Source organism: Phoxinus phoxinus, assembly GCF_949152265.1.
Source record: "Phoxinus phoxinus genome assembly, chromosome: 11".
Lineage (NCBI taxonomy): Eukaryota > Metazoa > Chordata > Actinopteri > Cypriniformes > Leuciscidae > Phoxinus > Phoxinus phoxinus.
In genome coordinates, this window is record NC_136886.1 from 8,457,544 (window position 1) to 8,479,109 (window position 21,566).

At 37.8% G+C, this 21,566-nt stretch overlaps 1 protein-coding gene across 9 annotated transcripts in view; it reads left to right on the forward strand.

Moving 5' to 3' along the window:
• The window catches only part of foxp1b (forkhead box P1b), a 137,449-nt gene that overhangs the window by 21,455 nt on the left and 94,428 nt on the right, over positions 1-21,566 (forward strand). For 7 of the 9 annotated variants that reach the window (XM_079628872.1, XM_079628873.1, XM_079628874.1 and 4 more), the window contains one exon: positions 16,003-16,169. In XM_079628872.1, coding sequence (XP_079484998.1) covers positions 16,014-16,169 — 156 coding nt within the window. In that variant the 5' untranslated portion in view covers positions 16,003-16,013. Of the gene's footprint in view, positions 1-2,588; positions 2,692-11,804; positions 11,917-16,002; positions 16,170-21,566 lie in introns of those variants that run through there. The other 2 variants (XM_079628877.1, XM_079628878.1) reach the window with 2 other exon arrangements.

The following is a 21,566-nucleotide window of genomic DNA, read 5'->3' on the forward strand; positions in this document are numbered from 1 at the left end:
TGCAAATACACCACACGGTTGAACTCATTTCGGTAAGACGAAAGTGAAATTAGCACATTGTTGAACGTAAGCAGCTAAGCCATACTCTATGGGCTTAGTCTTAGCTTGCCTTCCTTAAAAATACACCAGATCAAGTTCATAAATCATCATGAAAATTGAAAGTACTTGTCCTTAATGACTTACACAGGTTGATGTTTATTGTTCTCTATCTGACATTCGCTATATTCATGGTCAATATCATTTTGGCAGTGCCTCGCTATTTATTTGAGGAAGCAAAATCCCTTTTAGGGATGAAGCACCTGGGCCTGGCTGCTTAATGGAATGGCTTTAACATTAAGTAAATAAACAGCTTGCATTTGAAAGGTGTGTGTGTGTATGTGTGTGTGTATCAGAGACAAAGAAAGAGGGGGAGTGTATTTGTGCTGTGGGTAGGGAAGGAGATACGCCTACACTGGTTAGCTGAAGTTTTGTTGTGGCTTTTAAACCGTAATAAGAGTTTGACTTTGGACTTTGTTAAAGGTGAAATGTGTGATTTCTTTGCCACTTTTGGCACCAAATGGAATTGGGAAAATATTGTTAATGCAATTACTGTAATGCATTTTCCTTTGTAAGGGAAAGTAATTAACGGATTTCACAATGGCATCACTTTGGTCGGTGATTTATGCGAAGGTCCTACTTTTGTACTATTTCTATGGTTTGTAAGTTAGCATTTTTCAAACAGGTCAAATTTTCAGGGTGTCTGCTGAACATTTCAGAAATTATTCAAAATCCATTGATTCATTTGATTCAAAATAGTAAACAGAAAATCAAAAAAGTTGAAAAGGAATGAACGACTGTTCATATAATCAAATATGGAAATTATACTAGACTACAAAATTAAACTGTTGGGTATAAAGTATAAAATGCAATATATTAGAGGCCTGCGAACAGGTTGTGGTTATGAAAGGGGCCCTTGGTTGAAAAAAAAGTATTTGAATGCTTTGCTTTGAATGAAACATTTATTTTTTATGGGGAAGTTATCACTTTTTAAATTGCCCTCTTTGCACTTGGGCTGTAATATGTAATTTTTTTTGGCTAAAAAAAACGGTATAATATTAAAATTAATGTTATTGCATGGACAAACTGGCATGCATTTTACTTGTCACTTCTCTGGTTGAAGTCTTCTTCCCTGTAGACTGAAAGCTAATTCAACATAACAAACACAAAAGTGAACAGGCACGTTAAAAGCAGATCTGTTTACTGTGTGTTTTGCAGCAGGTCGAGGACTGGCCGCTTTAGTTGTTATTCATAAACACAGTCCTCCCAAGCTCGGGGGAGGGAGGGAGGGAAAAAAGAAAGAAGACGTGGAGAAAAAAAAAAGAGAAAGAAGCAAAGAGCTTAAGTCCAGGACTGAAAACAGGAATGACAAACACCATTAGCTGAAAAATTTCCATCTCATTGCAACTATGTTATTGTTTACTTTAGCATACACATCCTAATATGGTTTCATCTCTGTTAAAACAGTGCAGAAGGAAGGCCAGGGGCCCGGCCCAGGGTAGGGGCCTTTAAACTGACACTTAGACTAAGAAACATATCTCACAGGCCTTGCCCTCTCATTATTACATTATTCAACCTTACCCATGTCTCGGCGCATGATCGCTAATGATATTTAGGCTTTTCCCCTGACTGGGTTCTCTTTTCCCTGTTCATATTTCATCTTTTCCTCATGAGCTTGCTTAACATGGTTTGTTTACCGGTTTCCTATAGGAACAGGAAGTTGGGGCAGGGCATATCAAAATAGCCAATAGCCTTTAGTTGACATTACAGTCATAATTTGCTACTTGCGGACACAAATGAGTGTAAGATAAATTAATATTGCTGATTCAATATTCCATTTCATTTTTTATTTTATTTTGGTATAATGCTGAAAGAAACAGGACTGGTACGACTGTTTTAATTGTCATTAAAAATATTATTCTAAATTTGATCATTCATAAAAATGGTCTAAAATTGTTAAATCAAATTTATAATCAGTATTTCATTTTTATCTTTATTTTATTTATTTATTTTTATTTAGTTCATTTATTTATTATTTTTATGATAATTTGAAAAGAAAATAGACACAGGACTGGAAAGATTTTCTTAATTTTCCTGAAAATAGTATTATAAATGGCCAAATTTATAATACTTTTATTTTATTATATTTGGGAAGAAAATGGACTGTAAATTTTCTTAAGTGTCTTGAAAATATGATTATAAATTCGGTCACTTATATAAATGGTCTAAAATAGTTTTAGACCATTTTTTGATTAAATGGTCAAATTTTTAATCATAATCAATTTTATTTCTTTATTTTAAAGTATTTTATTTATTTATTTATCTTTATTATTTAAAATTGTTATAGTTATTTCTATCTTTAGTTTTTTGATGACTTTTTTTTTTGTTTGTAAAATCATTAGTATATCTCTGTCTCGTCTTGTATCTCTCTCTCTTTCAGTCCTTCACTCTTTTGTTTGTTGTGGTTGCCTGTTCACTGGTTGTCTGTGTTTGTCTTGTTTAGGTATATATCAGCAGGGGATAAGGGTTGGTGTGTTTGAGAACAGATTAGTGTACTCACAGGTTGTGTCCCTCCTGTCACCGCTGCGCCCTCATACACAAGACTCTTCAAGCGCTATATGACCAATCAAGCTCTTTTATCTTCTTCTCTGATTGGTGAGTAACTTTAGGACCTTTATTCTGCTCATGTCTGTAACGTCGTGTTTAAGAATCCTGTCGATTTAATGAAGGTTTTCAGAACACATGGCTTATGTGATTAGTCAGATGAGCCTTCATCAAAGGGACGATGAAAAACGTTAATGCCAAGAGAAATGACAGGACATGGATATGTGTGTGTTTTTACAGCAGATCCTTCAGGAAATGGCCCTTAAAGGGTAGATCTCTTTTCGCCCTCTTCCTTGTAGGTTAAGGATGTGGCCGGCCTCACCTCAATCCTAAAATCCTCATGCTTATGATATTTGCTCAGCCTTATCTGCAGCTGTAGATGAATGGCATTCTGGGACATTGAGGAATGTTGAAGGTCATCCACTGTAACCTTATATCTGAATCAAGCAGACGCTTCAGTGCAGGCTCACCTTATCTATGGGAATATTGTCATAACATGGATTTAAATGGAGATTACAATTTTGGGGTGTTTTTTTCTTTACCTTTAGGTTTGGAGATTGAAATGTGCACTTTTTTTTAATCGATAACATTTTTATTTCAGTTTCATATCAGTTTGCAAATGAGCTTTACATTTTTTAAAATGTCTATTTGTCAATCGTTCTTTCTATCTGTTGATCGTTCTTTCTATCTGTCAATCGTTCTATCTATCTGTCGATTGTTCTATCGTTCTTTCTGTCTTTCTCTTTTTTCATCTATCGATCGTTCTGTCTGTTTTTCATCTATCTGTCTATCCATCTATCGATCGTTCTGTCGATTGTTCTATCGGTTTGTCTGTCTTTCTCTTTTTTCATCTATCTATCATTCTGTCGATCGTTCTACAGTATCTATCGTTTTGTCTGTCTTTCAATTGTCTATCTATATATATCTATCTATCTATCGTTCGATTGTTCTATCTATTGTTTTGTCTGTCTTTCTCTTTTTTCATCTATCTATCATTCTGTCGATTGTTCTATCTATCGTTTTGTCTGTCTTTCAATTGTCCATCTATCTATCGTTTTGTCTGTCTTTCAATTGTCTATCTATCTATCTATCGTTCAATTGTTCTATCTATCATTTTGTCTGTCTTTCAATTGTCTATCTATCTATCGTTCAATTGTTCTATCTATCGTTCTGTGGATCGTTCTATCTATGTGTCATTCGTTATCAGTCGTTCAATCTATTGTTCTGTCGATCATTCTTTATTGTTCTGTCTGTCTTTCTCTTTTTTCATCTATTTCTATCCATCTATTGTTCTGTCGATCGTTTTGCCGTTCTATGTCGATTGTTCTATATATCCATCTATCTATCTTTCTGTCTCTCTCTTTTTTATCTGTCTGTCTGTCTGTCTGTCTGTCTGTCTGTCTGTCTGTCTGTCAGACACTACAGACAGTAGTAAATCAGTGACTATATTTTGCTGTGAAGTGTTTTGCTACTTTCAGGCTGGAATAAATTTCTTTGATTAGGTTTTGGTTGTGTGAGTAATGCCATATGAATGGGGCCACATAGATTAATTTTTGGTTCTTTTTTTCCAAACGCTGTCTGGCTCAATCCTGCCTAATAAGTGCACAGACAGATACACTATCGTCACCTCGCGGAATGGAGGCGGATAGGACATAAGTAATCCGTATTGATTTTGACATTACAATGTTGTAAGTGATAACTACGTTAACAGGCGCTATAAAACCAAAGCCCTAATTAGGCCGTATTTCATACTCGCCATTAGGTAGGCTTTTTAATTCAACGATGATACCCAAGTGATCAATTTTCCCTGCGTTTTGCGTTTTAGAAAAAGCAGTGTAAAAAGCCAGCTTTGTCTTTGAGGCAAAAGGGAACGGCATTGTTTTTAACCTCCTCCTAATGAACTTTGTGTGGCCGTTGTTTGCAGACTTCAAGGTCGAATTCGTAGAATGGCTGCAGATTTTTTGTAAACATGTTTACATGCAGACATGTGTCAATACAGTAAATGTGTACAGGCTCAGAGAGGCCATACCGGTTAACTCAGTGCTGTTGTTGTTTTTTCTGATAGTTTTAGCACCTTATATGCACATGAGTCTGTTTGTGCACACGTCTGTGTGGCCAGGCGCTCATGCACCTGCAAAAAAATATAGTTTCACAACCCCATAATGATGCTTCTGCTCACAATGAGCATCTGTTTGTATTGTAATATTGGCCCACAAGTGTTCAAAAAAGAGAAAAGAAAGAACTAAAGGCAAAAAAAAAGAGAAGAATGCTTGAGCAGCAGTGGTATTAAATATGAATTAATGGAATGAAGCCTAGACACGGCTGTAGCGAATTTAATACAATTTATGTTACTGGCACGTAGGTACATTTGGACTTAGTATCCTTTAATTAGAAGTGAGATATTAGCATTTCATAGGGATTTACACAGGGAAGACACTGCCACAGACAGGGGCACTTTCATTCCGCTCTGTTCTGCATGTAATGAGCGGTGTCATTAGTTGATGGAGAGGATTCTGCCCCGACTCTACCTTGAAAGGCACGTCATTTACATACTTCTTAGGAATACAGTCTATAATGGATTCCTCAATGAATAAAATAAAACAGCACTTCTTTAAAATTTCAAGAGTAATGTGCACAGGCTCTGATTGGTTTGTTGGTGCGGTTTGGCTAAGTCAATTGAGATGAAGTCCTGGCGGGTTGGTGAGGAGAGATTGACTTATGTCTGAGAGTAAAGACCTCAGATTTTGCTCTGGGAACGGAGAAGTGCGTCATAAATTCGGAATGAGATCAATAATGTGGTGACATGAAAGTCTTAAAGCTGCGGATCAAAAACAGGGGGAACGTATGACACAAACTATGTTTGTGTGATCCGTCGAGTCCGGGTTTGATGGTTTTTGTGGGATGATTTGGGTTGCAATCCTGTCATTTCTGGTGCAGTTGCTCTTGGTAGACGGCAATAGTTAAATGTCATTATTCATGATAATTCGACTGGAAAGTGGAGGTGTTTTCCTTCCCCTTTCAAATGCAAGTTTATAAGCCCTCAGATGTCATCCCTCCCCCATCTCTCACGTATTACTTTCACTTTTTCTCCCCCTCTTCCACCCATCGAATCAGCAGTGAAGTGATTTTGTATTTTATTGATGAGCTCCAAAGTGGCAAGTGTAGGAAATGGGACCTTTGATCAGAGCGTCTCTAGGAAATGGAAGTTGAGGGTGTGAAGTCCGCCAGGTGAGACACATCCAGCCTCTGTAAGCCCCTCCCCTCCGAAACAAGAACCCTCTCGCCATCTTCCTGCCCTCCCCCCCCACCACCGAAAACACATATTTGTTTAGGCTGTTTTCACTCCAAGTTACATGAGCGCCGATTACAGCTTTTCATTAGCGAAAATTGGGTATTTGTTTTAAACTTTAACCAGTCACTTTGATATGCTAATTACGCTGTAATTTAATTTGAGTCCCGTAATGATGATGCCGTTATTATGGACATAAATGATGCAGTTAAGCAGAGAGTAATCTCATTTGCATACTGTACATGCCAGTAAATTAAAGCCTTTCCTGCTTGGCTTCAACTTTAATTTTCCACTTCTTTTCACACAGCCTCTCTCACAGCCCTCCATCTAATAACAGGCCTTTGCTTGTTTGATGTGGAGAGCCGCTGTTACGCTCCGAGTCTAGTCACAATATGTAATACATAAAGGGGGCTCGTTAGCACACTGAGTGTGCCTCTAAGATGCTGCCATTAATAGGAAGAGGTGGCTCTCACTTCTGGCTTTTTTCCCATATTCTTTTCTCCTGGCTGTCTTTTTGTATTTCCACTTTTTGTCACCTCAGAAAAGAAAAGGGAAAAAAATATATTAAAGAACTGAAGGTTAGCCGTTTTGCGGCAGGCGCCGTTGTTTTGATCATGGAGAAGACTGATTGGTTTAAAGGGCGATTTGTGTGCCGGTGCATGATTCATGGTCATGGGATGAGCAAGGTGCACATGTTTATTAAATCCCTTTTTACCCTATCACGTTTATGTTGACAGCTCCTTAATGCACTCGCAGTAAATCCTACAATGTCACTGTCTTAATTCTCATAATTGATTTTTTTCTGTTATTTATGTATATATTTTTCTGTATATATAAGATATATTATTTATTTATTAAATATAATGTAAACATATTAAACCATAAAATGTAAAATGTATTTTTATTTGTTTTAATGGTTTGAGTCTCATGGTTAGTTGATGTATAGCCTTGTGAACAAAATAAATAAATAAAATAAAGTGATAAGTAAAATGCTTATCATTCTGAATGCACTTCCTTTTTGTAATTTAAGAAAGATTGTAATTTAAGAAAACTCCCTCTCTCTCCTCTCTCTCTCCTCTCTCTCTCTCTCTCTCTCTCTCTCTCTCTCTCTCTCTCTCTCTCTCTCTCTCTCTCTCTCTCTCTCTCTCTCTCTCTCTCTCTCTCTCTCTCTCTCTCTCTCTCTCTCTCTCTCTCTCTCTTTCACTGGGTGGAGGGGATATTTTATGGACTTAATGCTGACAATACAATTGCCCTTCAGCGCGAATGCTTTTCCATTTTGTACCATAAAGAATATTATTTTCCTGCCAGCCAATTTTCTCCGTTAGTCCCTAATTGGCTCCATAAATCTGGTGGCGTGGAGGGTGAGGAATGTTTCGGTGTCGCAGAGTGTAATCCTCACCCTTATTTACCAATTCATTAAGATTCATTGATGCAGGATAGGGTGAGAGGAAATGACAGCATAAATCAGGGTTCCAACATAATGACCCTAATCAGCTGGGAATTGCAGAAAATGGCATGATGAACTATGTCCTTGCGTTAGTGCCCACTGTACGTTGTCATTGCGCTTGCTTTATGGGTGGGACGCATCTCCCTGACACGGACTGTATTTAACGCAAAAAAAGAGTTGTTAAAAAGCCGATTCCATTAAAGCGCTCATCGGTTTCACGCGAGGTCTTTTGCCGTTTACCCCCAGCATGCCCTTTACCTTTGGTTTAACTGCTTAATGGAAGACAGGGGACTCAACCCTTTCTTTTTAACCCTTTCAGTATACTGTATTAATGTGTTTTATCTTAATACACAAACCTCTATAGGAAGAGGTGCATGACACCAATATGGCAGAACGGATGCCATGTCCACTCATTTTCTATTAAATATTCAGAAAGATGTTTCACTTTTGAGCACAAGTCTTTAATTTCGGCACCGGTGTGCAATATCCCTTTCTCGATATTGGCCAAGTATGCAGGATGGAAAGTATACCAAACAATGTTGTGGTTTGATGTCTGTGGTGAAGAATCTTAGTTGTATAAAACTATAGAGAGGTCATGTGATTCCTGAATGCTGCAAAGTAGTCTTTCGGGGTTCCCCTATGGTTTTTGATTTTGATCACAAGACGCAAGCTGTGACGTCAAATGTTTTCGTGCAGAAATTAGGTTTTGTGCATGCAAGCTCTGACAATTGCTGAGATTATACAGCATGTTTATACCCGATAAAGCCAAACGACTAGTCGATCAGCATGATTTATGTCTATTGTGTGTTCTGTAATCACCACAGTAAGATTCAGGAAAAAGTGTTTATAGAGTGATTGTGTTAACATTTTCTTGTCATGTATTGACAAATCAGAGGGTAATTATGGTTGTTATTAGATCGTTTGATAATAATTTCTCATGTAAAAACTTAACAAACTGCAACAGTTGACCAGTTCTGCGTAGAACTTGCTAATCTTGAATGAACTTATTGCTTTCTTTCTCCCTTGTTTTAGTGCGGTTTTTTTTTACAATAAGGTAAAAGTAAACTATCTTATAAACTTTTATGAATGCCTTATTTTATTTTTGCTGCTTTTCAGATGCCTTTTTAGATACCTTCCACTTAATTGTGTAGTTTTGACAAATGATGCAAATATTAATTATTTGTGTCTTTTTTCAATTCATAGTATTGATTCATATCCATTACAGAATGCTGCCAAACACGATACATTGTTCGAAATGTGATGGAAATGACAAAAAAGCGAATTCATGTTTGTTTAGTCAAAAGTTTTCATTTAATTTACTTATTAATACATTTGATATAATTTCAATAAACTTTTTCTAGTATTTAAATTATGATTTTATATTTGCTTATTTTTTTTTAGCAAGCTTTGATAGTTCACATGCTACTGGGCCTGCAAAGTGAGTATTCAGGTTCCTCTGCTTGACTGTAGTTATGTTGTTGCCTTTTTCCATTAATGCCAATTGACACTATGGCAGTGCAACTGGGTAATTTACCCCCAAGATAATGTTTCTAATAATACAGGCCCTCTCATGGTTTAGACTGGAAATATTAATTAGACAAAGTTCGCGGAGGCTAAACTCCCCGTCCCACAAATACGCGGTTGACACATTTCCTCTGCGCAAAAGTCCGCGTTCGCTCCACCCACGGGAGTGCTCGTTGCACGAATTTCAAGTAACAATGATTAAAAATATATGACACACTTTTAAATAATATTAAAACAATATGCACTTTGGCCAGTCCTTAGAGGATGCGGGAGATTGAATGCCTTGTTTTCTTTGCCGAGTGCGTGCGGGTGTTTGACAGTTGTAATTTGTCCGTTGTGCTGTGGGGCCTTTTGAGTGAAGGCCTCCTTCCCCACGGCTCGATGCCTCACGGTTGAGACCCGGCTCACGGTTACTGACTCTTCGCTGCCGTGCTAATCATCCCAAGCTGTCTGTGAACCAATCCTTCAATGTCGCTTGAAGGAGAGTCGCTCAGGAGTTTGTCGTAAACCGCTCATGACTGTAGTTCCACATCCCAAAATTGGCCTTTCTATCCTGGTAGCGGCTGCATTAAAACTCATTAGACTTTTTCTTATTTACTTTGGTCTCTATTGGCTGTTTCGCTAAAAATACCGTGGCCTGCCTTACTTTTGTGCGTTCCATCATAGTCTTGGCACAGCAGGGCCTTAAAAGCAGCGCAGACTTTGTCGTAAATTCATTGAGGAGACAAACTGTTTTGTGTACCTCTTGAAATTATACATCTATTTAGCCTCTCCGCTGGAGTTGTCTTCCGGTTGACGGCATCCTGATTGTTCATTTCTTGTTCATTTCTCAAGCTTGTAGTGTGATAATGGGTTCATATTTGTTTGAATCATTGTGCGCAGCATTAAGGAGCACCGGCACCGGCTTGCGGTGATGGTCTGGTGATATGTTTCAATCTGGATTTCACGCGCAAGGATCTTATTACGTTTCTCCCAATGTGTAATAAATATATGTTTAGACCCCTGTATCACTCGTTTCTGTAGCTCTTCAGAGTAGGGATAAATCGATTTGGAGAGGTAAATGAAATGAATGTGAGAGCGGTTGGACTGAGAAGACAGCGAGTTGAAAAAGCAACTGTTTCTGAAACTGAAAAGGACTTTTTCAATACTTCAATACTTCAGGACTTGCCACTCAGAAGAACACATACTCTCCATCTTGGTGATGGAAAAACTAACTCTTCTCTTTTAATATTTAACCCTTTGGGGTCTGAGGTGTTTTCTGGGCCCTGACAGTGTTTTGACTTGTGCTTTTTTCAGTTACACTCATAAAAAACTATCACACAAACTATCAATACTTGCAAATGAGTATCAATTTATTTTTTAGCAACGTTTCGGTCTCACGACCTTCATCAGGCATATCATTCAGTTACGCTCATAAAACATTTTTTATGGCTTACGTCATATTACTCAAACTCTGCTACAATAATAGTTTATTCCTGTGATGGCAAAGCTGAACTTTCATGATGAACATCAACATCACTGAACATGATCCTTCAGAAATCATTATAATATGCAGATTTGGTTCTCATATTAACATTTCATAACATTTAAACCATATTTTTTCCAGGATTATTTGATGAATAGAAAGTTCAAAAGATGTAAATCGGATAAAAGCGTCTGCCAAATGCATGAATGTAAATGTTTTTTGTATCAATGTAAAAGTCTTTACTCTCAGTTTAGCCTGAGTTTCAGTTTAATGCATCCTTGCTGAATAAAAGTTTTGATTATGCACCTCTTCCAGTATAATGAAGCATATCCAAGCTTCCGTTTTCAAGGAAAGAGATTTGTGCGGTCAAATTCCCCAAAAGGACAAAAGCACCATACAAATTTTCCATATGACTTCACTGGTATATTCCAATTCTTCTGAAGCCATGCATTTGGATTGACTTGAGGGTAAGTAATTTTTAGTTGAACTATCCCTTTAAGAGAATAGTTGTTTATGCCTTCACCACCTATCAAATACTTGTTTTGTACTGACTTAGTCAATACCATTGTGAATGTTAACAGTACAATCAAACTCGACGCATTGTCATTGTAAATAGAGTATAGACAAGAACCCACAGCCATAATTGATATGTTCCGAGCACTAGTTACTAAGTAATTGACTGGTAATGTTTAACTGGTTTTACAAGTTCCTTGGTGCTGTTTTCGTAGAGGCAATAAGGATGATGCAGCGTGTCTGTTTGTTCCGCAGACCGAAGCCGGACGTATAAGAGGAATGAGAGGTCCTGTTGAGTGACACATTCCCACCCCTATCTCACATCCACGTTGGCCGTTTGCAGCTGTAGCCCACCCGTCCTAATGCTTCTTTAAATGTCAGGAGAACGACTGTTTGTTTGTCTTGAGTTTGTTTATTTAAGACGGGCTGCATTTGCATTGACCTTGCTATCCATACATGCTTGCCCGCCGCCTTCCATTCTCTCTCTTTCTCTAAAGAATGTTTACATTTCGGCTCGCCCTCTGTGTAACCTATGGGATCTGTTGATCATTCCACCTGGTTAATGTTAAATTGCTCTTTGCGAGAAGATGTGTTTGTTCATAAACAGAAAGAAAAGGCCCTGTTCTCCCCCTTGTTTACCGTAGTCATGGCAGCAATCAGTTATTAAACAAATAGCGCGCTTTGTTTGTAGGAGCTGCAGGACCGGCATTAGCCTTACAAGGTCTGGAAGCAAACTGAAGAAAGCACAAAAGAAAAGACGAAACCCGTCTGTCCAAGCGTGGTGGGGTTTTGCTCTCAGATTGCCGCCACAGTAGTGTCGAGATATGTTTCTGGCCTGGAGAGGCCCGCTGAGATTAGAGGGGCTGTTTGGTCTCGCTGTGAGATCTACTTTTGGCAGAATGTCATTGCTGCTGTCATTTCCTCTTTGAGAGGGTGACGAGCAATTCTTTTCCGCGAGGGCGAGTTGCTAGCCCTGATTGTGCCAACACGTGTGAATGATGTAAAGTTGCGCCTTGAGACGGAAGACCCAAACTGAAGGTAACACAATGCTTGATATCTAGCATAGATAGTGATAGACAGACTTTTGAGGAGGCTTGATCGCACTCATAAGTAAACTTTACTTTAAAAAAAAATATTTTTCAATGTACTCCTGGGATTTATTTAATGTGTTTGTTTGTGTGTGTGTATATCATATATAATTTTATATAATATAAATTTTTCAATATAAATTTTTCAATTGTAGTCTTTTTTAAAAAAGCATCTGAAATTATAAACTAAGTACAATGTAGTGTTGTCAAAAATATAGATTTTTCGATACATATCTACACTGAAATATCTGAAACTCTTCCACAGGATACACAATGCCAGCTCTTCCTCACGCACTCGTTTCATTTGGTCCGGATGAATATTGTTGGTGTTGCAGGGTTTGAATTTCAGCGTGAGATTGCACATAATTTTACTCATTCCCGCAGATTTTGTGCTCACACCCAAAGTGCGTGCACTTAAAGCCAAGTATATTGGCTACTGTATATAAAACAGTATAATGGGTCTGTGCGTCAGGCCTTAAAGTGACAGAAGCCTAATATACCGGCTGCCAAATTATGAGATAATATTAAAAATATCAATATGGCAGTTTTTTCCCCCCATGTTATCAATTACAAAATTGTTGCCAGTGAAAATGCTGAGTGGCTAGTACCTTTGGAAAACCACTATCCACATTGGCTGATAAGCAAAAAAGTTTGTCAAGTACTGTGTGTGTATATATAAATATATATATATATATATATAAATAAATATATATATATATATATATATATATATATATATATATATATAATGTATATTTTGTTTGTTTTGACCAAATAATGTAGAATTTTTATATTGTCCATTTATTGATTATTTACCATAAAATGAAAATAATTATCAGCTTATCAATATAAGCCAGAATCTTTATATCAGTTAATGTCTACATGCATGTATGAATAATTGGTAACACTTTATTTTACAGTGTCCTCCTTGTTACATATGTTACATGTACTTACCATAGTAATAACAGTAAATTATGCATAAACATGCAACTAACCCTCAACCAAACCCTAATCCTACCCTAACCCTATAGTAAGTACATGTTGTTAATAATTAATACTCAGTACTTAAAAATATAATTACACTGTAACAATGACACTTTAAAATAAAGTGTAACCGAATAATTTTACCTTTTGGTTTGTGTCCAAGTTCCAAACAATACTGCATGGTTTTGAAATATATAAATAATTGTGGGGTTGAATTTCATGCACAACTATATTGCCATATAAACGTTTAGTGTTATATAAAAATGTCACACACTGTGTACTGTAATATTAGGTCATCATTTTGTTAATACTACCCATAGCCAAAATACAACTGTCTGCATTACTCATCACGAATCCTTGAGAAAAGATAAACCTCAAGATGCTCTCACACCTTTTCAGTCGAACAGATTATTGTGTTGTCTAGACAAGCAACAACGTTGAACCTAAACAACAGTGTGATCATGGGGTTTTGTCGACCTTATTGTGACTACTTATCTGAAGCGTAAGAATGTTGTGCTTTTGTTGAGCACTTGTGTAAACAGGGGTGGTGTGAGAGCACAGACTTGTAAGAGCAGGTGGGCTTTCATAACTTACCGGAACGACAGCATCTTTTTAACGTCGATGGAGTCTGCTTTCCGGCCTGGTGCACGCCACACACAAACAAACTCTCGCCATAAACACACTCAGTCAAATCCTGGGAAATAATAAATAAGGGAGAAAGCTCTTGATTTTTTTTTTCCTGTATCTGCTCATGCTTTTATGTACTGTAGGCCAGGTGTGGTGCGCACATGATTTGGTGTGTGTGCTCGCAATATCAGATGAACCGAACAAAACGTCAACATGCGCAAATTCTGACCTTGTTGTAGTATCTGTTGTTTGTTCCAAACACTTGTTGTGTTTAGCAAGCAAGCGTTCTGTGGGGAAAAGGCGCAGACATCTGATGATGGAGGTTTGTTTGGTAGGTGCCTGGTGGCAGGGGCTTAATCTCAGGGAATTTCCATTATTTAGAAGTTTTTGCCTTAAGTCTTTGTTTTCTTTTTATTTAAAGCCACCATAAACACTGTAAACAAACACATCTGTTTCTTGTCGACTCTTGCTTGTCTGTTATTCATGTTTATGTTTACCAAATTCAAGACGGAAAATCACAAGCAAAGAATTGCACTTTTGTTATCAAAAATGGGTCGAAACTCAAAGCTGGAATCATAATGACGAGACACTAAAACAATAGCTTAATTCATAAAGCCGTTGACATTATTAATGCCCTTCCACTAGATTATTTTTTTCCCCTCCATCTATTTGATATTTGTGATGGATAACAGGCATTTTCTTTCATCCTTTTTTTTTTTATCGTGATATTGCTGCTTTTGAATTATTCCATGGTGAAATTTAATGAGAAACTAGATTTATGGGTTTCATTTGTTTGTCAATTCCGAAATTAATTGGGTGTTAATTTTAGCTGGCCCTCTTCAGACGTGGGATTGGGCGCGTGTGCATTACTTTGCATTCGTTGCAGCTTCACGTCTTTATTGTGGGTCACTAGTTTCGCATACATTAAAATAGCCCCCCGGCGCATTCTCATGATTACTTTTAGAGATGCCACGCATTCGCAAATTTACGCCCTTCCTTTATAATTATGAAAATTTTGTACGGAATGACAGTGCATGCATAATAGCCATTATCACCCTCTTTTATGGAACACAATGAAAAAAAGGAGAAAGAACAAATGAGACCGTAAAACGTAAAGGAGACAGAAAGGGGGGAGATGCTTGCTAAACAAGCCACAGCTTGTTTGTGGGAGTACCCAGGTACTTGGTCCGTTTATCTCTAATTGAAAGGATGATTTTGAGCATAGAGCAGTTTATTTTACACATGTCATTTATTTACATAGTGTATTCAGGGTGTTTTAGAGTAAAACTAAAATATGTGGTTTAAGGGGTTAAGAAATGGACAGAGCTCCCTGAGATCGAAGTAGTTCAGTATGTGTGTACGTATATACATTTACATAAATAATATATGATGTCTAGAAGTTGATGTGGTCCAATTCGTCCCAGTCTTGTTCACATCAAAAAACTAGAATAGAAGAGCCGCCAGTCCTTCGGTGGTCCAGATGGGTCAATCCCCAATGTGTTCTCCTGCGTCTGTAACCGCCTCTCCCCTGCAAACCTGGCTGAACAATTATCAAGTGCCTTATTACTGTCTGAGAGGGTCAGCATTATAAATCTGAATTCTTTTCAATTTTCACCTGCCTATGTGATTAGCACCCACTGCTTTAAGGGCATTCATTCTGCCTCATATCAATAATTAATAAGCCAAGTTAATTTACTTCTGCCCGACTTGGTCAGCTTCATTAAGATGGTCTGAAACAGGGCTACAAGGCACTCCTTGCCAACGAGGGCCGCGATGAATGCAAAAGATATAAATCTAAGTGTCTATCTACGGACGACATGGACAGATCAGTCCATCAGTACGCTTATGGGGAGCGTTGGAAGAACAAAAAGTCTTTTTGTGAGCCTGAATAGGCATCATTAAAGTATAATGTATTATTGGAAATACTTTGGAAGTACATGGGAATATTTTCAGGTTTGTTTATTTGTGTGCGGGCCCAGGACCGCGGCGTTAACTCAACACCCTGGATGCGAACGTTTGCTGAGAAGTTTTGATTTTTGAGATTTGTAATCCGACCGACTCCCCTGCCCTGTTTCCCATTAAAAAGCCATCGGGCTGTGGTTCTTCTGGGAGCAATGCGAGTAAATATATCCATTTCACTTGAACAAGTTTTGTTTGTGAGCGAGTGTGTTTTCTTGGGCCTCTCTGCTGAGACGTGACCGAGGTTTGGGTTCCCATTCTGTTTTGCTTTTTTTTGCTGTTTCTTCATTCTTTCAGGCCCAGCAGAAGGATGGAAAACAAACAGAATATGATTGTTAGCTTCTTTTAAGGGAAAGATGGGAAAGGTGAAATTGAGCAGGACAAAGGAAATTGACGTTTGCGTGGAATTGTTTTCAAATGTTTTTTTTTTGTTTGTTTTAACACTCTTTTTGCATCTCTGCTACAGGTTTTTAAGTCATGATGCAAGAGTCGGGGACAGAGGCGACAAACGGAACAGCCAATCAGAACGGCGCCGCAGCTTGTGTGGAGAGACACAGAGAAGTTCAGTCCAAGAGTGCCACACCCTCCTCTGACATCACAGCATCTGACCTCGTCAACTTCCAGCAACAGCAGGTCTTTACTTTTTTCCTCCTTACTTTAATCATCTGTTCATTCGTTCACACTTTCTTTTTAATTTAATTAATTTTTCTTCCTTTATTCATTCCTTCTGTCTTTTTTCCTACTTTCCCTTTATTCATTTCTTTCATCCATTGTTCATTCGTTAGTTAGTTTCTTTTAAATTTTTTAACCATTCCTTCAATCTTTTGATTATTTGTTCGTAACTTTGTTCCTCCCTTCCTCCTTTTATTTCTTCCTTTCCATTTCTTTCTTCATTCCTTCCATCCTTATTAATTTGTTTGTTCATTCCTACCTACGGTCCTACCTTTTCTTTCTTTCATTCTTGCACCTGTCTGTTATTAACGCATGTCAACAGCATCCTTCTCTCCCCTCTTTAAGTGCTTGTAAATATTTAATCGTCGCACCCCCTCCAACCAGAGTACATAAACACATTATTATGATTATTTATGTATATTGAGAGCGGTTTGAATTTTTAAACGCACTAAGTGCTCTTTCTGTGATTGTGTTTTTGGTTGCCAATGTGTTTATCCCGGCAACTCGGCATCTGCATTCAGGTGAAATATTTATCAACAGACAAATGCATAGGTGCAATGGAATTTACAGACAGTTGTGTATGTGCCGAGTCCGTCCAGGTGCCACAGATTTCACCTGTCGCTTTGTAAACACCCCTAACACTCAGGTGGAAACTCTGGAGAGCTTCCATTCAAAGCACCGGAGCGTGGAGTGTTGCAGCCGTTTTTATTATATACCTAGAGCGCCCAAAGCATCCTCACTCAGACTAAAATAAACAGACAAGCTCTTTCTGTCTGTCACACGGCAGCGTGTTGAGCCGGCCAGCATTGAAAAGATCAGCCAGTCGTATGTTATCTGCACCCCACGGCATGATGGGAGATGTTGTCAAGGGTTGTTTGGTGGGGATGGGGAGCTTCTGAAGTAACTGTCTGCCGGAGTAACATGGCTGTCGTTGAACTGGGGAGAGCGATGCCTTGCTTGGTTTTAATGCCAAACAGGACAGGTCTGCGTGACGTCTGGTTTGAGAGAAGAGAACAACCCAAAACTGATTTGTTTGGGTCTTATTTCATACATAGGACATTGATTTTGCATTGTGTTTAAATTAGTAAGATGATGGTTGCAAATTGGAATTATTATTTTGGATAACGAATAGGAATAAGACTCATTTGACATTTAGATTTCCCCTTCAGTCTTTTAGAGATCAATCTGTAACTAGAGTATATCGCCATCAATCAATAATCTGAAGCATCTGTGATTGGCTCTCACTTTCGCCTTCCCCTGTCCTCTGAATTGCTTCAGTCTGTCGTGTGCTTCTCTGACTTAGCGTGATGTTGTCGGTTCGAAAATCACAGGCATGCTGAATTCATTACCGCAGTCGTCACACAAAACCATGGATAAGATTTCAATAACTGCAGGCCACAGTTGAGTAAACAGTTGCACTGAAACTTAATTCCTGTTGACTTTGCCTTCATTCTGTGCCAGGGGCTCAATCTGATTCACTCGGCTGAGACAACAGGGGTTACTACTCTGACAAATGCAAGGAAATGGAGAGAGAAAGAAGGAAGAGGAGATAGAGAGGCTGAACGCCAGAGCGCTTGACCGAGTCAGGGATGTGCACTTGACATTGTAACCAAAAAAAACGTTTTTTTAACATTTACTTCGTAGTTTTACTGTCACTGTGATGCGTGGAGGAACAGTTGCTTAACTGCATTTTTCAGTAACATACCAGTAGAATAATCTAACTTAAAACTTTCCAACAAGTAGTCACATTTTGCATCTTCTAATTGAAAGAAAAATGTTTAGTTTAACGCTGCTGTTTATCACTATTTACATGTATACAATTTTTTAGCTTGAGAAATACTGCTGTGATTGAATTCTAAAATCTGATTTATCTTAGGGAATATTATTTTGTAAATATTATATAATATCATAAGGCTTCTCAGAACAGAGTTAATATTGTAGTCTAAATGTCAAAGCTTATACTGTAGATGATATTTTGCTCTTTTTTTTTTTATCAGCTTTGATCATTACAGGTTCTTTGTTTTTTTCCCTAAGAACAAGGATTCAGTTATGTGATAATTGACAGCTTTTTTTTACAACACATCAGTCTCTTTGCTTGTGTTATGCACACAATACATAAAACGTAACCTTTTTAAACCTCCAAAAGCCCAGTTTTTCCCCTGACAAGCTGTAGGGTTTTATTATCTTTCAATTTATAAACTCCTACGACTCCTTAAATACGTGAAAAATAACAAACCTGGAGGCTGACATATCATCTATCCTGATTAGTCGACATAACTGTGAAAGACAGTGCTCATTAATAAAGACTAGGGATAAAATAATTGTAATCTGTTTGATCATCTCGACCTTGACAGGGGAATTTATCTTCTCGAACTAGTCAGATTTGGGGGGAAGTAGACCATAAGCTTCATTTAAACATCTCCATTAGGAAGTCAAATCCCCAGTGCTATTACCTTATATAAAAGAGATGTGTCCCTAAATGGGAGTTCTCTAGATAGAATAGAGCCTTTAGATTCGAATAAAGCCACCTCAAACGTCTTTCATCCTTGTACTAAAGAATTTAGGTCCACTCTTTAAATGGTTTATGCATATAATTCACCAAAATTAAAGGAACAGACCACCCCTGTCAGCATTTATGCAAAAGATTTCCATTATGGCACAAGCGCCATCTCCAATGAGCAATTCATTTCTCTGTGGTCTGTGGTCGACAAGATCGAGAGGGAAAAAAAAAACATGTCTGTGGACATCCTTATGATGTAGTTGGGATGTGATTCCAGGAAAAGCAGTGGAGGAAAGAAAATTGTGCATGTATCAAGATGCTGGTTTAGGGAAAATATCAAACGAAATTATATGAAAAATGATCCATTTACCATGTTCATTAAGCACAGTTAATTATATATACATATGTGTATGTATATATAATTAAGTAAAAAAAAAAAAAACATGACCTCATGACAAAATGCATTGATCTGAACTGCAATTAGATTTGTTTTAATCAAGAGTCTTAGTCTAGAGAGTCCTAATAAAGTATATCATATATTTTATATCATATGCATTACATTCTGTTTTATGTAGCGAGGATTGGTTTAGATGTGTTTTGTACACATATGTGTTGTTTATGTAGTTTTTTTTTTTTTTTTTTTTGTATGTCAGCCATCGCTCATTGCAGCAGCGACTGCACCCACAGGAATTTCCCCATTCACAATACAAACATCCTTCCACAGCCACACAACCTAGACAGCCATCTGATAGATCGCATCTCTCATGTGCTTCCCGAGAAATATGACACAATTGTGGCCCAAACAGGGCATCATACTGACCTATATCTGATCTCACCGAATGTACAGTATACTCGGTGCAACTTAAAGCAAGAACACCGTCAATCCCGGACTGATTGCGTTCCGATACACGCAGACTGCCATTCGGGGGCCTCTTTAAAAAGCACACAGAGACTTGTCTTGCACTCAGCGAGGCAGAAAGAGAAGTTGTGGTTTTCAGCAACATCTTTTGATGAGGAAGTGAAGATGAAGATCTTAAGAGATAAAGATTTAAAGAAAATAATGCCAGCCTGCACTTATGCAAGCGCAAAACATATTTTGGTGTTTTTTTTTTGTTTTTTTGTTTTTTTGTCTGCTTTCTGCAAAAGGAAGTCAACCTGCGTGAAGCACACTAAAATAACTGTACAACAAGGATGTTGTCGTACATTTCTGATCCAGGCTAAGTTTACAGTTCTGCCAGGACCACTATCGTCAAATACGATTGACAATTGGTATATAGTTTGGATTGGCGGTATGGTTCTGTTCTGGGCGAGAACTCCCTGCGCATCCTAGCATGGATAAGAGCAGCAATAACCCCCCTTGGGGTAAACAGAACAGAACCAACATGAATCTATTGCAGATATCATTAATTCAAGATTTTAAAGTACAACATAATTCAAGAATTTATTCTGATTCAAGGGGAATCAGAATGCCAAATCCTGACTGACGAGAGGAGCTGGGGATGGAGAAGGGCAATTTGCTCCTGAGAAACGCAATAGCTGCTGATAATACTGAATGAGCTTATATATGTATACAGTGATAGGCGTCGTATTCCTATAGGTAGACGTGGATCAGCTGAGAGTCAGCTGATGCGAGCTAAGACTAACGTGACCTGCCAGAACTGACGCTACGCTTGATGAACATCCTTCTGTTTTCCAGCAATTCATGGCAAAAGTACAGCTCAGATCATTTGTCTAAGGAAGAATATGTCAATAATTTGGTCAGATAATTTAGTCAATGATGATGATATATACACAGAAGTCAGACTTGTTAAATAAGACTAGACAAAAAAAAATGTTATGCATTATTTAAAGTGTTGTCAAAACTATTGAATACAGTTGTGGCTGTTGTCTCTTGATCTTGAATGCAATAATGACATTGATAATAAATGTACAAGACTTTAAAAAGGATTTACAGTACATCCTGTTTATGGTCTGTCAGAGGCTGATTGACAGAGGGTGTCTAGCTCAGCGTAGCTCAGATAATTTGGTCAAGAAAGTGAGACATATTTGAGATTGTTTCTGAGATCTGATGTTTATTTGCGTACTTTGGTATCTTGGATATCAAAGCACTGTTTGAGACATTGAAATCTCTTCTAAAAGTTTCTGAAAGAGGAGACACATATGAGGTCATTGGGCTTTTTGATTTGCTCCCAATTAATCTCAATGCTGCCTTGGAAAAACTATTGAGAATTTAAAGATATGCATATAAATATATATTTATACCAATGAAAACAAACTGTGCTGTATCTTTAATGCCGTAGGCCTAATTTTCTGCCAGAGATCCTAGACATCTTATTCATACATATATATATATATATATATATATATAATTAGCTATTTTCTTTGATATTCACATTCTTAATAAGAATGTGTGCATCCAAGCCTCTATGGCACAATTCCTTATGAGTGATTAAGTTGATGCATATATAATCTCTTGCATGTTTAAGCAAGCAGCGATTGCCAGGAATCCTGCTCAGCTGATGCTGCTCTTAAATTTTAAATATTAATGCCCTGTCTCATGGCAGTCTTTTTTAATCACATTTAGAGCACCCTCACTCAAAGGCATACCAACATCATCTCAAAACCACAAAAAGAAAGAAGACTAGACATATAGACAGACAAGAAAAGCTACAACATGAGTAAGTGCTGTTCTTTGATGGGAGGGCAAACTCATCTCAGTTCATTCTGACAGAATCATGCTTTTTTACAAATCATAAGATAAGGATGCAATTAGCAAGGGCCTTTTCTTCTTGTTGCTTTCCTCTGGCCCTTAAGCATGGAGCCGGTGATGTGATGTCTTCGGGTCGGTCACAGGCAGA